Source organism: Brachycentrus maculatus, unplaced genomic scaffold (assembly GCF_059751285.1).
Source record: "Brachycentrus maculatus isolate JH-2025_06_01 unplaced genomic scaffold, ASM5975128v1 h1tg000117l, whole genome shotgun sequence".
Classification (NCBI taxonomy): Eukaryota; Metazoa; Arthropoda; class Insecta; order Trichoptera; family Brachycentridae; genus Brachycentrus; species Brachycentrus maculatus.
Window position 1 is genome coordinate 1,325,001 of NW_028280870.1, and position 13,630 is coordinate 1,338,630.

At 36.5% G+C, this 13,630-nt stretch overlaps 1 protein-coding gene across 2 annotated transcripts in view; it reads left to right on the forward strand.

The window, feature by feature from the left end:
- LOC148309806 (uncharacterized) overlaps window positions 1-13,630 on the forward strand; it is a 182,386-nt gene that overhangs the window by 108,602 nt on the left and 60,154 nt on the right. For both annotated transcript variants that reach the window (XM_088259469.1, XM_088259470.1), the window contains exon 5: window positions 7,766-7,884. In XM_088259469.1, the coding sequence (XP_088115595.1) occupies window positions 7,766-7,884 (119 nt within the window). The remainder of the gene's footprint in view (window positions 1-7,765; window positions 7,885-13,630) is intronic.

Consider the following 13,630-nt stretch of genomic DNA (forward strand, 5'->3'; position numbering starts at 1 on the left):
ATTTATTTGACCCCCCCCCGGGGAATCGAGCCCGGGACCACCAGTACGGTAGCTGAGAGTGCTGACCAACATGACCATCATCGATATAGCCATGAAAATCATTTTGAAATATTGATTTTGTCAGTAATCACATTCTTTTGGAAAGTTTTAAATCGCATTCCTGGATCCCTTTAAATAATATAAGATAACTCCAAGTTCTTGGCTGATTTGGATTTCAGGGTTTCATCTCGCTCAGAGCTATTTTTCTCTCATTGCATCTAGCAACTGTGGTCCAGTGTTATTTTCACCAATCTGTGCCTAACTACTGTGCAACTGTACTTGATTATTGACTATTGATTGTCGTCAACAGGCCTTCCGTTCCACTAGAAGAGGGTTCGACATTTTCTGTCCTAGCTTGGTTTATGGTACCAACGTCATTCACTATTTTTATCATGCATGATACCAGAAAGGCGTCTGGTCTATGTGTTATCGTAAGATGTAATTTGATCTGCGAGTTGACTGGTCCTACAGTATGCTTTGGGTTGGCCACCGCTGTCTCAGTGCAAAGTTTATGCAAATTTTTCGTAAGTCACGTATTTATTTCTCTCAAGTTTTGTGCCATCTGTCTGTAATGTTCATGAAGAGCTTCCCGCTAGCGCTGGCGCTGCCGGTGTTGCGTGACAAACATAAAAACTTTACGGTTTCAAAAAACAAACGCATGGTTCGCGGTTCAAATGCGGTCCTCCAGGACGATTATTCGTGAACTTGAATTAGTTTCAAGGTTTTTATCGATATCTCAACATAGACAGGCATTGTACGTAGACGCTCGGCTGCGAAACTGGCGTCGCGAGTTCTATATCCGCCAGTTGTAAAATAAATTCGCCAAAGATTTATTTCTAAATGGTCTAGGTGTTTGTAATGTATTTTCACATTAACCTTACCTTTTCTTACTTTTCTAATTGCAGACAAGCCTCTGAAAGTAGAGGTTTTACGTTTTATAAAAAAAGAAAAAACATGATTTTTTTTATCTAGAAATATTTTTTATAAAAAACATTTTTTAGTGTTTAAAAACAGTTATTTTCGACATAATCTTTATTTTTCCAATAAAAACTGTGCTATATCAAATGTGAAAATAATTAAGTTAGCAGAAACCATCATGAATTGTTTTTTATGCTTATTAATTGATGTATCAAATATAAATTCGCTATTTTTCCGTTTTCAATACCTACTTTAGATCCTTGAATTTATTTGGGCCATGTTACACAACAAGTTTGTCGTGCCTGCCCTATATCTTCGTCTTAGAGCGAATTCCTCTCATTGTTTTGAGGCAGACATTAATATTCTATCAGAGCAGGTGGCATTCTCTGCGTAGTTCGAGTCAAAAGTCCTGTGCTTCTTTAAATAAATAAATAAAGAGTTTCACACAAGACTTCACAGAAGCACTTTATTATTCCTTTTCGTTTGTTTTCTATTTGGATCCGTAGACGCTTTCACTATGCTGTAAAATGGAATTGTGCGAAACCTTTACATAAATATTTTACCTTACCTCTAAATTGTTTTTTTGTTTTTTTTTTTAAACTAAAATACAACAGGGATAACTTCTGATTAGCTAAGTAGGCATTCTGACAATATTAGTATAACTTATTATATAGCAGGCTGAGGATCGGATATACTATACTTGCATCCCACCTCAAAAAATTTACATAGTAACTTGTTCATTATGCGCATGTGTAGAGGAGGATGAGACTGCTGACCACATATTATTTAACTGCCCCTTACTCCCTTGAGTTCATTCAGGACATTCGCTCGGAGGGTTTGTCCTTCCCGCTGAATTTCCAACACCTCTTATCAATTAACTCCCAAAATATCAATAGTGCGGTCCAGTGGCGTGCCTAGGGTTTAGTAGTAAGGCAAGCCCTTATTTTTCTCTTTCGTGAATACATGACTTACCTTTAATTTCTTCACTTCTTACCATTCCCAGTACAGTAAGCCCCCAAAAAAACATTAAAAAGATAAACAATATATTGTTATCTCGGCTATTCACGGCTAGATGATTCCAGTACTACGAACAATAATTTAAACGATAATTAAAAAATTATGAATTTTTAATCATTTGATGCAGATTTGGTAATTTTTATTCGGAGTAGTTAGGCAAGCCAAGCTTATGGGCTTCTATGGAAGAACCGCCACTGGTCATAAAAAAAATTTACAAAAGTATGGCAAAAACGTTAAAGTAACCTCAAGTAAAATCACAAAAAAAATGTTTAAGTAAAATCACTAGTATGGCATGTATCACTCAATTTTGGGTGCTTTGCAAATAAAAAAAATTAAAGAAAACTTTTTACATCAGACAATGGATTATTCACCCTACGGATAAAACGTCAATATTATTGGTGTCTCAACTTGATATGAAAATCTATCTTCTTTTTCATATGAAGATGGATGTTTGAGCATCCCAGGGCTTACGACCTGGCATTTGCCTGGCTTAAGCGATCACTCTATACACTTGTTTATCGTTCACCTATTGCCAGGTCGTAAGTTCTAGGATGCTTATACTTCCATCTCCTTTTATATAAAAAATAACAATAGATGTTTTATATCACGTTGAGATATCTATAAGTATTTTGATTCATAACATTTTGGGTATGTCCAAATACCTGTTCACATATCTGGGTTTTCTCCATTTAGATGTTATTTTTTATTTTGACATCCCAACATAGATGAAGAAGAATATAGAAGTCTGGGTAATCATTAGTCTCATGATACATTACATATGAGTTTACAACAGACATCTATGTTGGATTAAGAAAGCTTTTATTAAGCTGAGACCCTTTTATTCGTATGTAGGATCCGAACCCCGGATTATTTTTACAAACTGGGGAACGCCTGAAAACATGTATTAAATATTTTTATTTAGCTTATAATTCGACCAATAGTTTTTAAAGACAACATTTTGAGTGTGTTCTAATACTTGTTAAAAAATATGGGTTTCCACCACATTAAAAAATGTACTTTTACTTTAAAAAAATGTCAAAAAGAGGTACTTTTAGCCCACTCACGAGATGTCAAGGAGCTTTAAATAGTAGACAATACATTATCTATTATTCGGTGTAGAATATACTCGTAGAAATAATCGTAGTCTCATTCTGCAAAAAAAAAACATATAAAATTTTATGACCTGCATTCAGATCACTAAACACATCATTTCTTTCTTCGTATATTGTATCCCATACAAGTTATTTTTACCATAACATTTCTATAAAAAACAATGTCTCAACCATTACTACAGTTTGCTACGCATATAACGATTCCATTTCCTGTGACGTTTGTTTTTATAGCGATTTAATGCAATAAACCATTGTAAGGTTACTTTTATATTGGCTTGGAAAGGGAAATTTTTGGAATTCATTTTGACATCAATGTGCGCACATTATATATTTATTTGTACTGTGGATGCAAATATATAAATGCGCATTTAGATTGCCTTTAAAGGTACATTATTAAATACCATAGAACGGGGCTACTTGAAATTCGATGTGTTACTTGAGCCCAGTACAAAAAAATATTTAGATCTGTATTTGGTCTACAATAATGAACGTTTCGACACTATCATTGTTTCCCTGACAGGTGACACTTAAGTATTTCTTTCATTATTGTAGACCAAATAAAGATTTCTTTTTTTTGTACTGGGCTCCAGTAACGCAGTTCAAAGTTCAAGTAGCCTCGTTCTACGGTACGTAAAAATAAAACGTAAACACTTTTCTACTACTACTACTACTACCATCACGCCGTTTCCCCGCAGGGGTAGGCAGAGAGGATGGAACGCCACACTCTTCTGTCCTGACATACACTCCTAGCCTCCTTCACATCCATACATCTAGTCATACATGCCCTCCGATTACGCAGACTTTTGACACCGCCAGATTTTAGGCGGATTTTAACACTTTTCCATTTTATTAAAATAAAAACCTATGTATACGAAGGATTTGATTTATAAAAGCTACACAGTATGATATATTTTAATATATTATTAATATTGTTTGTATTACAAAATGTCTTCTCATTAATTGATGTGGCACTTTATGGTAATATCTATTAATTTTTAATTAAAGTTTTGCTTGGTTAATACAACTATTTCTTAAAATCTATTGTGACACGTGTTTCGATGGATTCCGCATCATTTTTAAACACCGTGTGATGCTAAATCTATAAAATATATTCCACTCCTAGATCGTAATACCCGGAGCGCAGAACTGATAACCGTGCTTCATATACTCAACAACCGACATAACCCTTCATTTTCCGATGCCATATGCATCACTTCATTGCAGATATATGTAGGTCAGAACAAAAGTTCATGGATTTGATTAGCGTCCACAGGAAAAGGCCACCCATAGGTATAGGACATTCATTCAAACCCCTATCCGTACCCCAATGGTGCATAAGGCACTGCATAATATAAACGCAGTGTTATCTTAATCGTTAACACATGAATGAAAGGTGATCAGCCCTCCGCTTCAGTTACCAGTCCAGGGTAATATTGAATAAATATTACAGTGAAAAAATCACTCATATTTATTTTACCCCCCTGGGAATCGAACCCGGGATCTCCAGTACGGTAGCCGAGCGTGTTGACCATTACACTACGGAGGCGGACAAAACATGGGACATACCCCTATAAAATTAGTCAATAACAACAAACATAGTATTCACACATAAAGTTCTGTGAAAATATGAATTACCAAATATTGGTCAACAGCGATACTGGCAAACAACAGTATTAAACAAACTTGTGACAAAATACACACGCGAGAGCTCGACGAGAAATTTTAAATAACACGGCGAATAACAAATTTCCCAATTTCCAGGGATTTACGTAACTACACGAAAGTGTTTGGATTTTACCTTCATCAAACAGCGAAAACAAACAAGACACAAAATTATAACATACTAATATTGCTGGCTAGGTTAAAGTGTTTTAGGGAAAGGAAATATCCAACAATAACAATAGAATTTCAAAGCACTCGTGTTTCAAATAACTTGTTTTCGTTTTACGAGTTAAATAATGAAGGGCCCTTTCGCACGTTTCAAAAATATGACGCCCGACAGATATTTATTTATTCACAATACCTTATTTTCACCAGTTGTTTATTTTGTCCGCCTCCGTTTTGTAATGGTCGACATATTTGGCTACCGTACTGGAGGTCCCGGGTTCGATTCCCAGGGGGGGGTCAAATAAATATAAGAAAAATCGCATGTGTTAGACATTTTGTGTAGTTTTGAGTGTGTAAACGGTGCTATGGTGGTGAAGGGTAGTATTGTTTGCATGCTGTGTTAGTGATTGTCCTGACGAAGAGACGGGTACGTCTCGAAACTGGTAGACATAAAAATCGAGTGGTTATATACTAATTTTATTTACATTTTTGTAAAAGAAAAAAAAAGTGTTTTTTTTTTCACTGTAATATTTATTTAATACTACCCTGGACTGGTACCTGAAACGGAGGGCTGATCACTTTGATGATCCTTAGTGAGTTAACGATCACGATAACACTGCGATTATATGATGCAGTGCCCTATGCACCATCGGGTGCAGATGAGAGTATTGAAGATTTATTCACAATATTTAAACCTTTTTGAAATTGATTTGCTAATGAATGTTGACATATTTAGTCTTCATTTTTGAAAGACATGAATGTACAAAGATCATGTACAATAATAGTGATTGGGGAAATTTATGAAATTCGTATTTTTATAAAATTTGTTTTCTATGGATGGAAAGATTGATAAAGATAAAGAAAAGATAGTGAATCCTGGGAACGGTACACTGAAATAATTTAAAGCAAATAAATACCTATAAGTGAGAGCTAAACTGGTAGTAAACAAAGGAGTTCTGGTTCACACCTTAATGTTTTTATGTGTAGCATGGAGATACCATGGAGAAAGGGTAAAAGTAGACTGACCGCAGTAGAGATACGGTATCTCAGATTAATGTACGGCAAAAGTATGTATGATAGATGTTCGAATGGTGAAATAAGGAAACAGGAGAAGACTGATATAAGCATTATAGATCAAAATTAAGAAATGTGTGTTGAGATGGTTTGAGTACGAGCAAAAGAAAGGAAAAATAAATTAAAAAAACGGAATTTGAGAGTCACAAGGCGATCTTATTAGATTGCAAAAGTTTTGGTATTCGTCCACCCTCGCTTCAATTTTTTTATAACTAATATAAGTTATACCCCAGCAAAGGTCAACGTCTGTAACATTGTGAAACGCCCGGTCTCTGAATTCACTCCAGGTCTGGATTTATTTGATTTTGTATCCTTCGAGTCAGCTCAAATCTCGAGTTATGCCTTTCGATCGGAAATCTTTTTGCCCGCCGATATTGGTTTCCCATCCGAGATAAGAAACTATTTATTCTGCGCTTCGAGCTCCACAAAGGAACAAGTCGTGTCTCACCATTATTTGAAATGCCCTCTGTTTTCTTTGCCGGAAAGAAAAATTCTCGTCCATTTAGATGCACGGACAGACGAAGACTAAAGTTCTCGATCTGTCTTATAAGACACCATAGTGCATGGGTGGCCAACATTTTCAGTAGCTGGGCCAGATTTTAGATATCAGATTTCTTTCCGGGCCAAAAAACAAAATTTATTTTATTATTCAAAGTAAACATGAAATATATTTTTTCTATGAAGATACAACATAAATGTTATCAAACATATTAATAAAATAAGAGTTAGGCTTTACAAATAATAAAAATGTAAAATTAAACAATTTTAAATCTGTGAGACGTCTGATTTTGTTTGTCAGAACTAAGTGCATCAATGTTGATACGTTAACGATTGATGTTGTTGCTACACGCAAACAGTTTTCCAAATGCACATCAGTGATTCTTGTTCTCATTTGGGAGTTAATATGCTTCATTCGCCTCGTATCATGGCTATTGCATAATTAGCTTTTACATAGCATTTTGACTTTGAGTCGCTCTAGCAGTCGGTTATAGCAGCTTGTATTCTTATCAATGTGTATTTAAAAGTCAATCGCAAAATATTGTGATTGTTAACACGAATATACCATAAAATAAATTGTCAGGATAGTGATATACTTCCATTTATGGGATATGATACGAACTACGCACAATGGAATGTTCTTTTGGTGGTTTTATGTACACTTAGAAAAAATGTGTGAAATGCTCCGCGTTCAGCAAGAAGACAGCCGGAGGGTCGCATGCGGCCCGCGGGCCGCGGGTTGGTCGCCCTTGCTAAAGTGTTTAGTAAATACGTTATTGCTTGGCGTGGATGCGTCGCGAAATGCAAAGACACGTCTGTATTCCAATATCGTTTGAAAACCTATGTATGTATAGGTATTCAATGAAGATAATCATGCAAATATTTTTTTTCCTTTTTTTAAGATTTACTGAAATTTATATAATTTTATAGTATAGGGGTTTCAGCTTGAGAAGAAGCATATAGTTTTATGAAAGAAGATGGAAGTCTGAGCATTTCAGGTCTTGCGACCTGGCATTTGCTTTGCTTAAGAGATCACTTTACGTTACTTTTTCACTTAACTTAGTAGGATATTCATAAGTGTGTATCTAATTTTTTACTGAGTCTTTATTTATATTTTGATATAGGTGTTTGTGTATGTGTATAAAGCCAACCCAGATTAAGCCGGTATAAAGCTATATGACATTTGTAACATCCATTTAGTGTTCATAGAAATTTCCTTTTAGAATTGAAGCAAAGAAACCTGTAAGAGGCTTTAGCACTAAGATGCTTATTTTTTCCAGTGGTGTCCGAGAGCTGGGGTGTGCAGTGCGTGAGGCTGAAGGTGACAGTGAAGTCAGACAACTGTGGAGACAATCAGGACTGCTCCGAGAAGGGTGTCTGCTATTCCAACATCTCTATGGTGAGTAAATCTAATTAATAAATAATAATAATATAACCATATCCACTCCCTAGGTGGAGCATATGGAGTCCACAAACTGTCTCCAGGCTTTTCTGTCGGCTGCCAGCTCCCTTGCAACCTCCCAAGTCAGATCCGCGTCCCGAAGTTCTGACGAGAACTGCCGACGAATTGTCAGCAGTGGTCGTCCTGGGCGGTGCGAACCTGATGCCTTGTAAAAGAGGCAAGCTTGATTAAGGCTCTCAGGAGGCATGCGGAGTACATGGCCAAGCCAACTGAATCGCCTTTTCTTGAAGACAGTTGTGACCAAGATTTGCTGCGTCCTACGCCTTATCTCTTCATTCCTCACAAAGTCAAACCACCGCACGCCTAAGATTCTCCGCAAACACCTGTTCTCAAAGCTTAGTACACGGCTGCTCTGGGCCCTTGTAAGGTGCCATGTTTCACAGCCGTATAAGAGAATAGGAGCAATGCAGGCATTGTATAGGCGGCATTTGGTTTTCACCGAGTATAAATCCGATCTCCAGACAGCCTTCATACTGTTAAATGCGGACCCAGCGAGTCCTAATCGCACTCCCAGTTCCTTTTGAAGGCTGCCATTTTCAGTCGCGTACACTCCCAAGTACTTGAAACTCTCTACCCTTTCGATGCGCTGGTTACTCAACGTCAAGGGTTGTTGGGCATCTAGGCATGAGCTGTTGCACAACATATGGATTTTTGCAACATTTATTGTAAGCCCCATGTGCGTAGAGTACCTATTTACCCTGTCGACGATCAATTGAAGACCCTCGACGGAGTCATCAATTAAAACAGCATCATCTGCGTACTCTAGGTCGCAGAGTTTCCGGGAGGGGGAGATGGATATACCTCGGTCAGATGGTAATGACTTTCGAAGAATGAAATCCATGAGGATGATGAAGAGAAACGGTGCAAGGACGCAGCCTTGTCTGACTCCGGTAGAGACCCCAAACCAATCCGTGACAACACCGTCAACTCTCATACGGCATTCACTATTGAGGTGAAGGGACTTAATAAGCTCCACTAATTTCGCAGGCACCCCATAAGCTTCCAGTACTTTCCAGAGTGTGGGCCTGTGCGTAAATCTAATTAATAGTAGTATTTATTAGACAGCAAAGTACAAATAAATAAGACATGTTTGAGATTTCCAGTAGGATGATCTGGAAGAATAAACACATGAATATTGAAAGCAAAGTAAAAATATATAACACAGGCGTAAGACCGATTGCCACATATGGGAAAGAGACCAGGGCAGACACAGCGAGAAACAAATCTTTATAAAAACTTCAGAAATAAGGAAATTGAAGAATAAGATCATCTGAAAGACCTCCAAAGCGATGGTGTGATAGTTGGCAGTCCATATCACAAGAGACGGATAACGGACCACATAAATCCTCTCATCTATGAGAATAATGAAAAATAATAAGTAAGCATTATGAAAGGTGTGTTAAGATGGTTTGGGCATATGAAATGAATGAGTGAAGAAAGAAAAGTACATTAAATTGATGAGGCGGACGTAGTTATAAATAGGAGCAGAGGAAAACGAATTTCAAATACTTAAAAGTGGTCAGATCAGGAGTCGGATTAGTAGGTATGTATGTATAAGGAGATGCATGAATATGGAAGAGGGGAATGTTGTTTGCAAAGACAGATTGGTACCGTATTGTATTCTCTCGGTCTACTCCTGCTGGGAAGTGGCGTGGTGGTTATTGAGTATATTTTAATTAACGATAATCTTCGCAAGCTGGTTTTCCCATATAAGTAATTAGTTGAAACGCACACATGTATGTAGTAATTCTCGAACCCTCGTAATGAAATCATCCAATATTTATTAAAGCGTGGTCGCCCTGGGAGCCTGATTCCACCCTCACAAATGACATCCTTCCACTAGAGTGGGAAGTTGTTCGAAGGCTTAAGGATAGTGCTTACCTGCTTTTGTCTGCGCTAATTGCTCGTGACGCCCCTGTGACGGAAACAGCCGATCATCGCCGACTACACCCGAGTGTAACCGATTAACGAGGATTGTTTTTCAGCTCCCATTTTTCGAAGGGCATCGATTAAATCTATTTATACCCGAGTGTCGAGTCGGGCGGGGATTGAGGAACAAATCTACTCGAAAATTGGTATCGGGAATCCCGGAAACAAGGGAAATTGATTTCTGACAAAAGATAATTCATGAATGTCATTTATTCTGAGAAAGTTCTAGAAATATTCCAGCTGTTGGTAGAATTATCTTCTACACACATATTCTTTTGCTGTTAATATTTAAAAAAGGCAATATGTTGTATGTTTTCATGTTTTTTATTAAGGCTAAGAATACTTTAGGTCTTTTTTTTTAAACAAAAAAAAGGTCCCAGAACTCGCTTCATGTAAAGCTTTCTACTGAAAAAAACATTTTCAAATATCATATAAATATTCATAACAATAAAATGTTTTATCATTTTTTACGATTTAAATAAATAAACATAGTATATGCGCCGTTCCGCCGCGTTACATGAAAAAAAGCCCTGTACATAATATGGATATACATATATGTATCTTCCAAACATTTTTTATGACTGGCTTTTTACAAATATGAAGTTATATATAACATATTTTTACCTGATTTATTATTATGTATTCATGATATCAGTTAATCTATACATATTTAAGGTGTCTTGAGGTATCTTAAGTCTTAGCCTCTATCGTTTTTATGCAAAAAATTATTCCACAGCTGGCATTTGGAGTCAAAAAAGTTGAAATGTTATTTCAGACTGTGAGTTACTTGAATGTGGTCAAGAATCGGAACAGTCAGCGGGTATGTTTGAGAAGATGCATGAATGTGGAAAGGCAAAGATGATTTGCAAAGACAGAGTGGTGTGGTATTAAATTCTCTCTGCCTACTTTGAAGTGATTGTTTATTTTGTATAATAAAAGCATTTTTAACTTTGTGGTATGGTAATATAACACTCTCCTTAGCATTCATCGTTCACTTTGTGTTATTACAATTATTATTCCTCTTAAGTGGTATTCCACTTAAGGAGAGATTTGATAGTAATTTTTTTTGACAACTCATCAAAGATGAAGAAGAATAAGGAAGTCTGGGCATTAACAGGGCTGACGGCCATCATAGGCTGGTTTAAATGATCACTTGACACACGTGTAACATTTACCAATTCTACCCATTATTGACAACCACTCTACTCACATTCTTGGAAGTTCAATATAAATTAACCAATTTTTAAACACTTTTCTTGAATCACTAGAACTTCACTAGAGACATCTATTGGTGAGATGAAAAGAAGCTTTTTATTGAGCAGAAACTATTTTATTAGTATGTGAAGTCCGAATCCTGGATTATAATCACACACATGAGAAACGCCAGAAAATATAATTTTCATTTTTATTATTTAAGCTTATAATTTGACCGGACAATTTATTTACAACATTTTGAGTGTGTCCACATACTTCTTCACAAAATCTGGATTATCTCCAATTACAGTTATCATACTATTTTTTTTGTCAAAAAAATATATGAAAATAACTCCTGTTATTGGAGATAATCCAGATTTTGTGAACAAGTATTTGGACACACTCAAAATGTTATTTGATAGTAATTTAGGTTTTCAGTGTTTTGTCTTAAATTTCTTCACAAACTGGCAAAGTTCCCTGATTTGATCAGCAATTAATAACCTTATACCTGCGCCAGACACTCGAACAAAAGTCACCCTCGCCACCGCAATGTCAAGTTACCCCCGGGTACCGCAAGTGCTGCGGTGTTTGGATCAATGCAAGCAATAATTAGTGCACAGACTTGGGGCTTTATGTGACCTCTTGAATACAGACCGCTAAGTGGCAAACTTACCCCTTTGATAGGGATGAAGGTAGGAATTAATAATATTTACTATAATGATTAAGGAAATACCTGTTTTTATACCACTTGAGTTTTATTTTTATTAGTTTTATTAGTCTTTAATAAAACTCAAGTGGTATAAAAGCAAGTGTTTCCTCAATCATTTTATCATGTCTTACCACAAAGTTAATTCCAAAACAATAAATAAAATATTTACTATAATATGTTAGTTCTATATTAAATATTGTTTTACTTGGTAAATACCACTGTTTCTTAAAATCTATTCTGAAACGTGTTTCGATGCATTACGTATCATTTCCAAACACCGTATGTAATGCAGAAAATGAACGATGAAAATGATTTTAAGATTCACCCTGTGAGCCATGAGCAATGTTATTGCGTATGTTGTCGTTACGTTTAACAGATAGCGCTGCTTGGCTGTCCAAACTTAAAACACAGTAAGGGACATTTTTTGTAGTACGTTTTTTTTTTTCATTTTTGGAATAAGTAGAATCTACTTAGCCCAAAAATGCAAAAAAAAACGTACTACCAAAAAATGTCCTTTACTGTGTTTTGAGTTTGGACAGCCGTGCTATTGACAATTTTTTGTCTTCCTTTGTATGTATATTTTTTTCAATTGTATGGATATTTTCACTATAATATTTATTCAATATTACCCTTGACTGGTATCTGAAGCGGAGAGCTGATCATCTTTCCTTCATCTGTTACCGATCAAAATAACCTTGCGTTTATTAGGGTGTGGATAAGGGTTCGAATGAATACGTATTTGACTAAGAAAATTTATGTGGCGAATGTAAGTGAGAGAGCAGAATGAGGACGGCCGATAAAGACTTGGCACGATCAGATCAATCGGAACCTAAAATCTGGTGGTGTCAAAAGTCATGTATGACTGGATGTACGGATATGAAAGAAGCGAGGAGTATATGTAAAGGACATAGGAGTGTGGCGTTCCATTCTCTATGCATACCTCTTCGGGGAAATGGCGTGATGATAGTTGTAGTACTAGTATATATCGTACATTCGTGGTTTTTACTACGACCATAAAATAATAAGATCGTTTTACTACCTTAAACTCATTTTAATGTCCTGAAACCTTCACACATACCCCGTGTGTTCGTGCAAACCCATAACTTACCCGATAAACTTCCTGAACTTTCATGCGCCGCACGGGGGCGTAATTCATATTCGCATTCGACAATAGGGCGCCCCCGGAGCCCCCCCCCCCGGGCACGTGGGGTGAATGCCGAGTGGAACGGCCCCCGAAAGCGGTCCACAATGTCTTCTTGAATATATGAAGCACATTGTGCTCAGTACAATGCGTTAGTGTTACCGCTCCTATGTACTCCTGGTATCATATTAGAAGTCGAGTTTCGAAACGTTGTTAATGCGATGTTATAGGAATGACTTTTTGTCTTTGGGACATCGATTCCATACGAAAGATGACATATTAACTAAGTAGTGTAGATAAATTTATAAATTTTTACATGTCAACATAGATGAACAGCATTTTGAGCATTTCCAAATACTTGTTCACATATCTGGGATTCTCCACATAGGAGCTATATATACGTTTTGACATCTCAACATAGATGGAAGTCCGGGTATTTATACGGTTTTTGATCTGTCATAGGCTGGGTAAATAATTACTTTACACATGTGTAACATTCACCATTTCAACCATGATTAACAACCACACTGCTCAATTTTTTAAACTCATGCAAATATATCAAAAATTTCATGTCGCTTCATTAGCATTTTTGACGTTTTGCGTGAATGTGGAAGAGGATAATAATGTTGAGTGATGTGCCGGTCTATTCTCTCTACCTACTCCCGGGGGTAGCTGCGTGATGGTTAGTGATTAAGTAGTTTATTATTTAT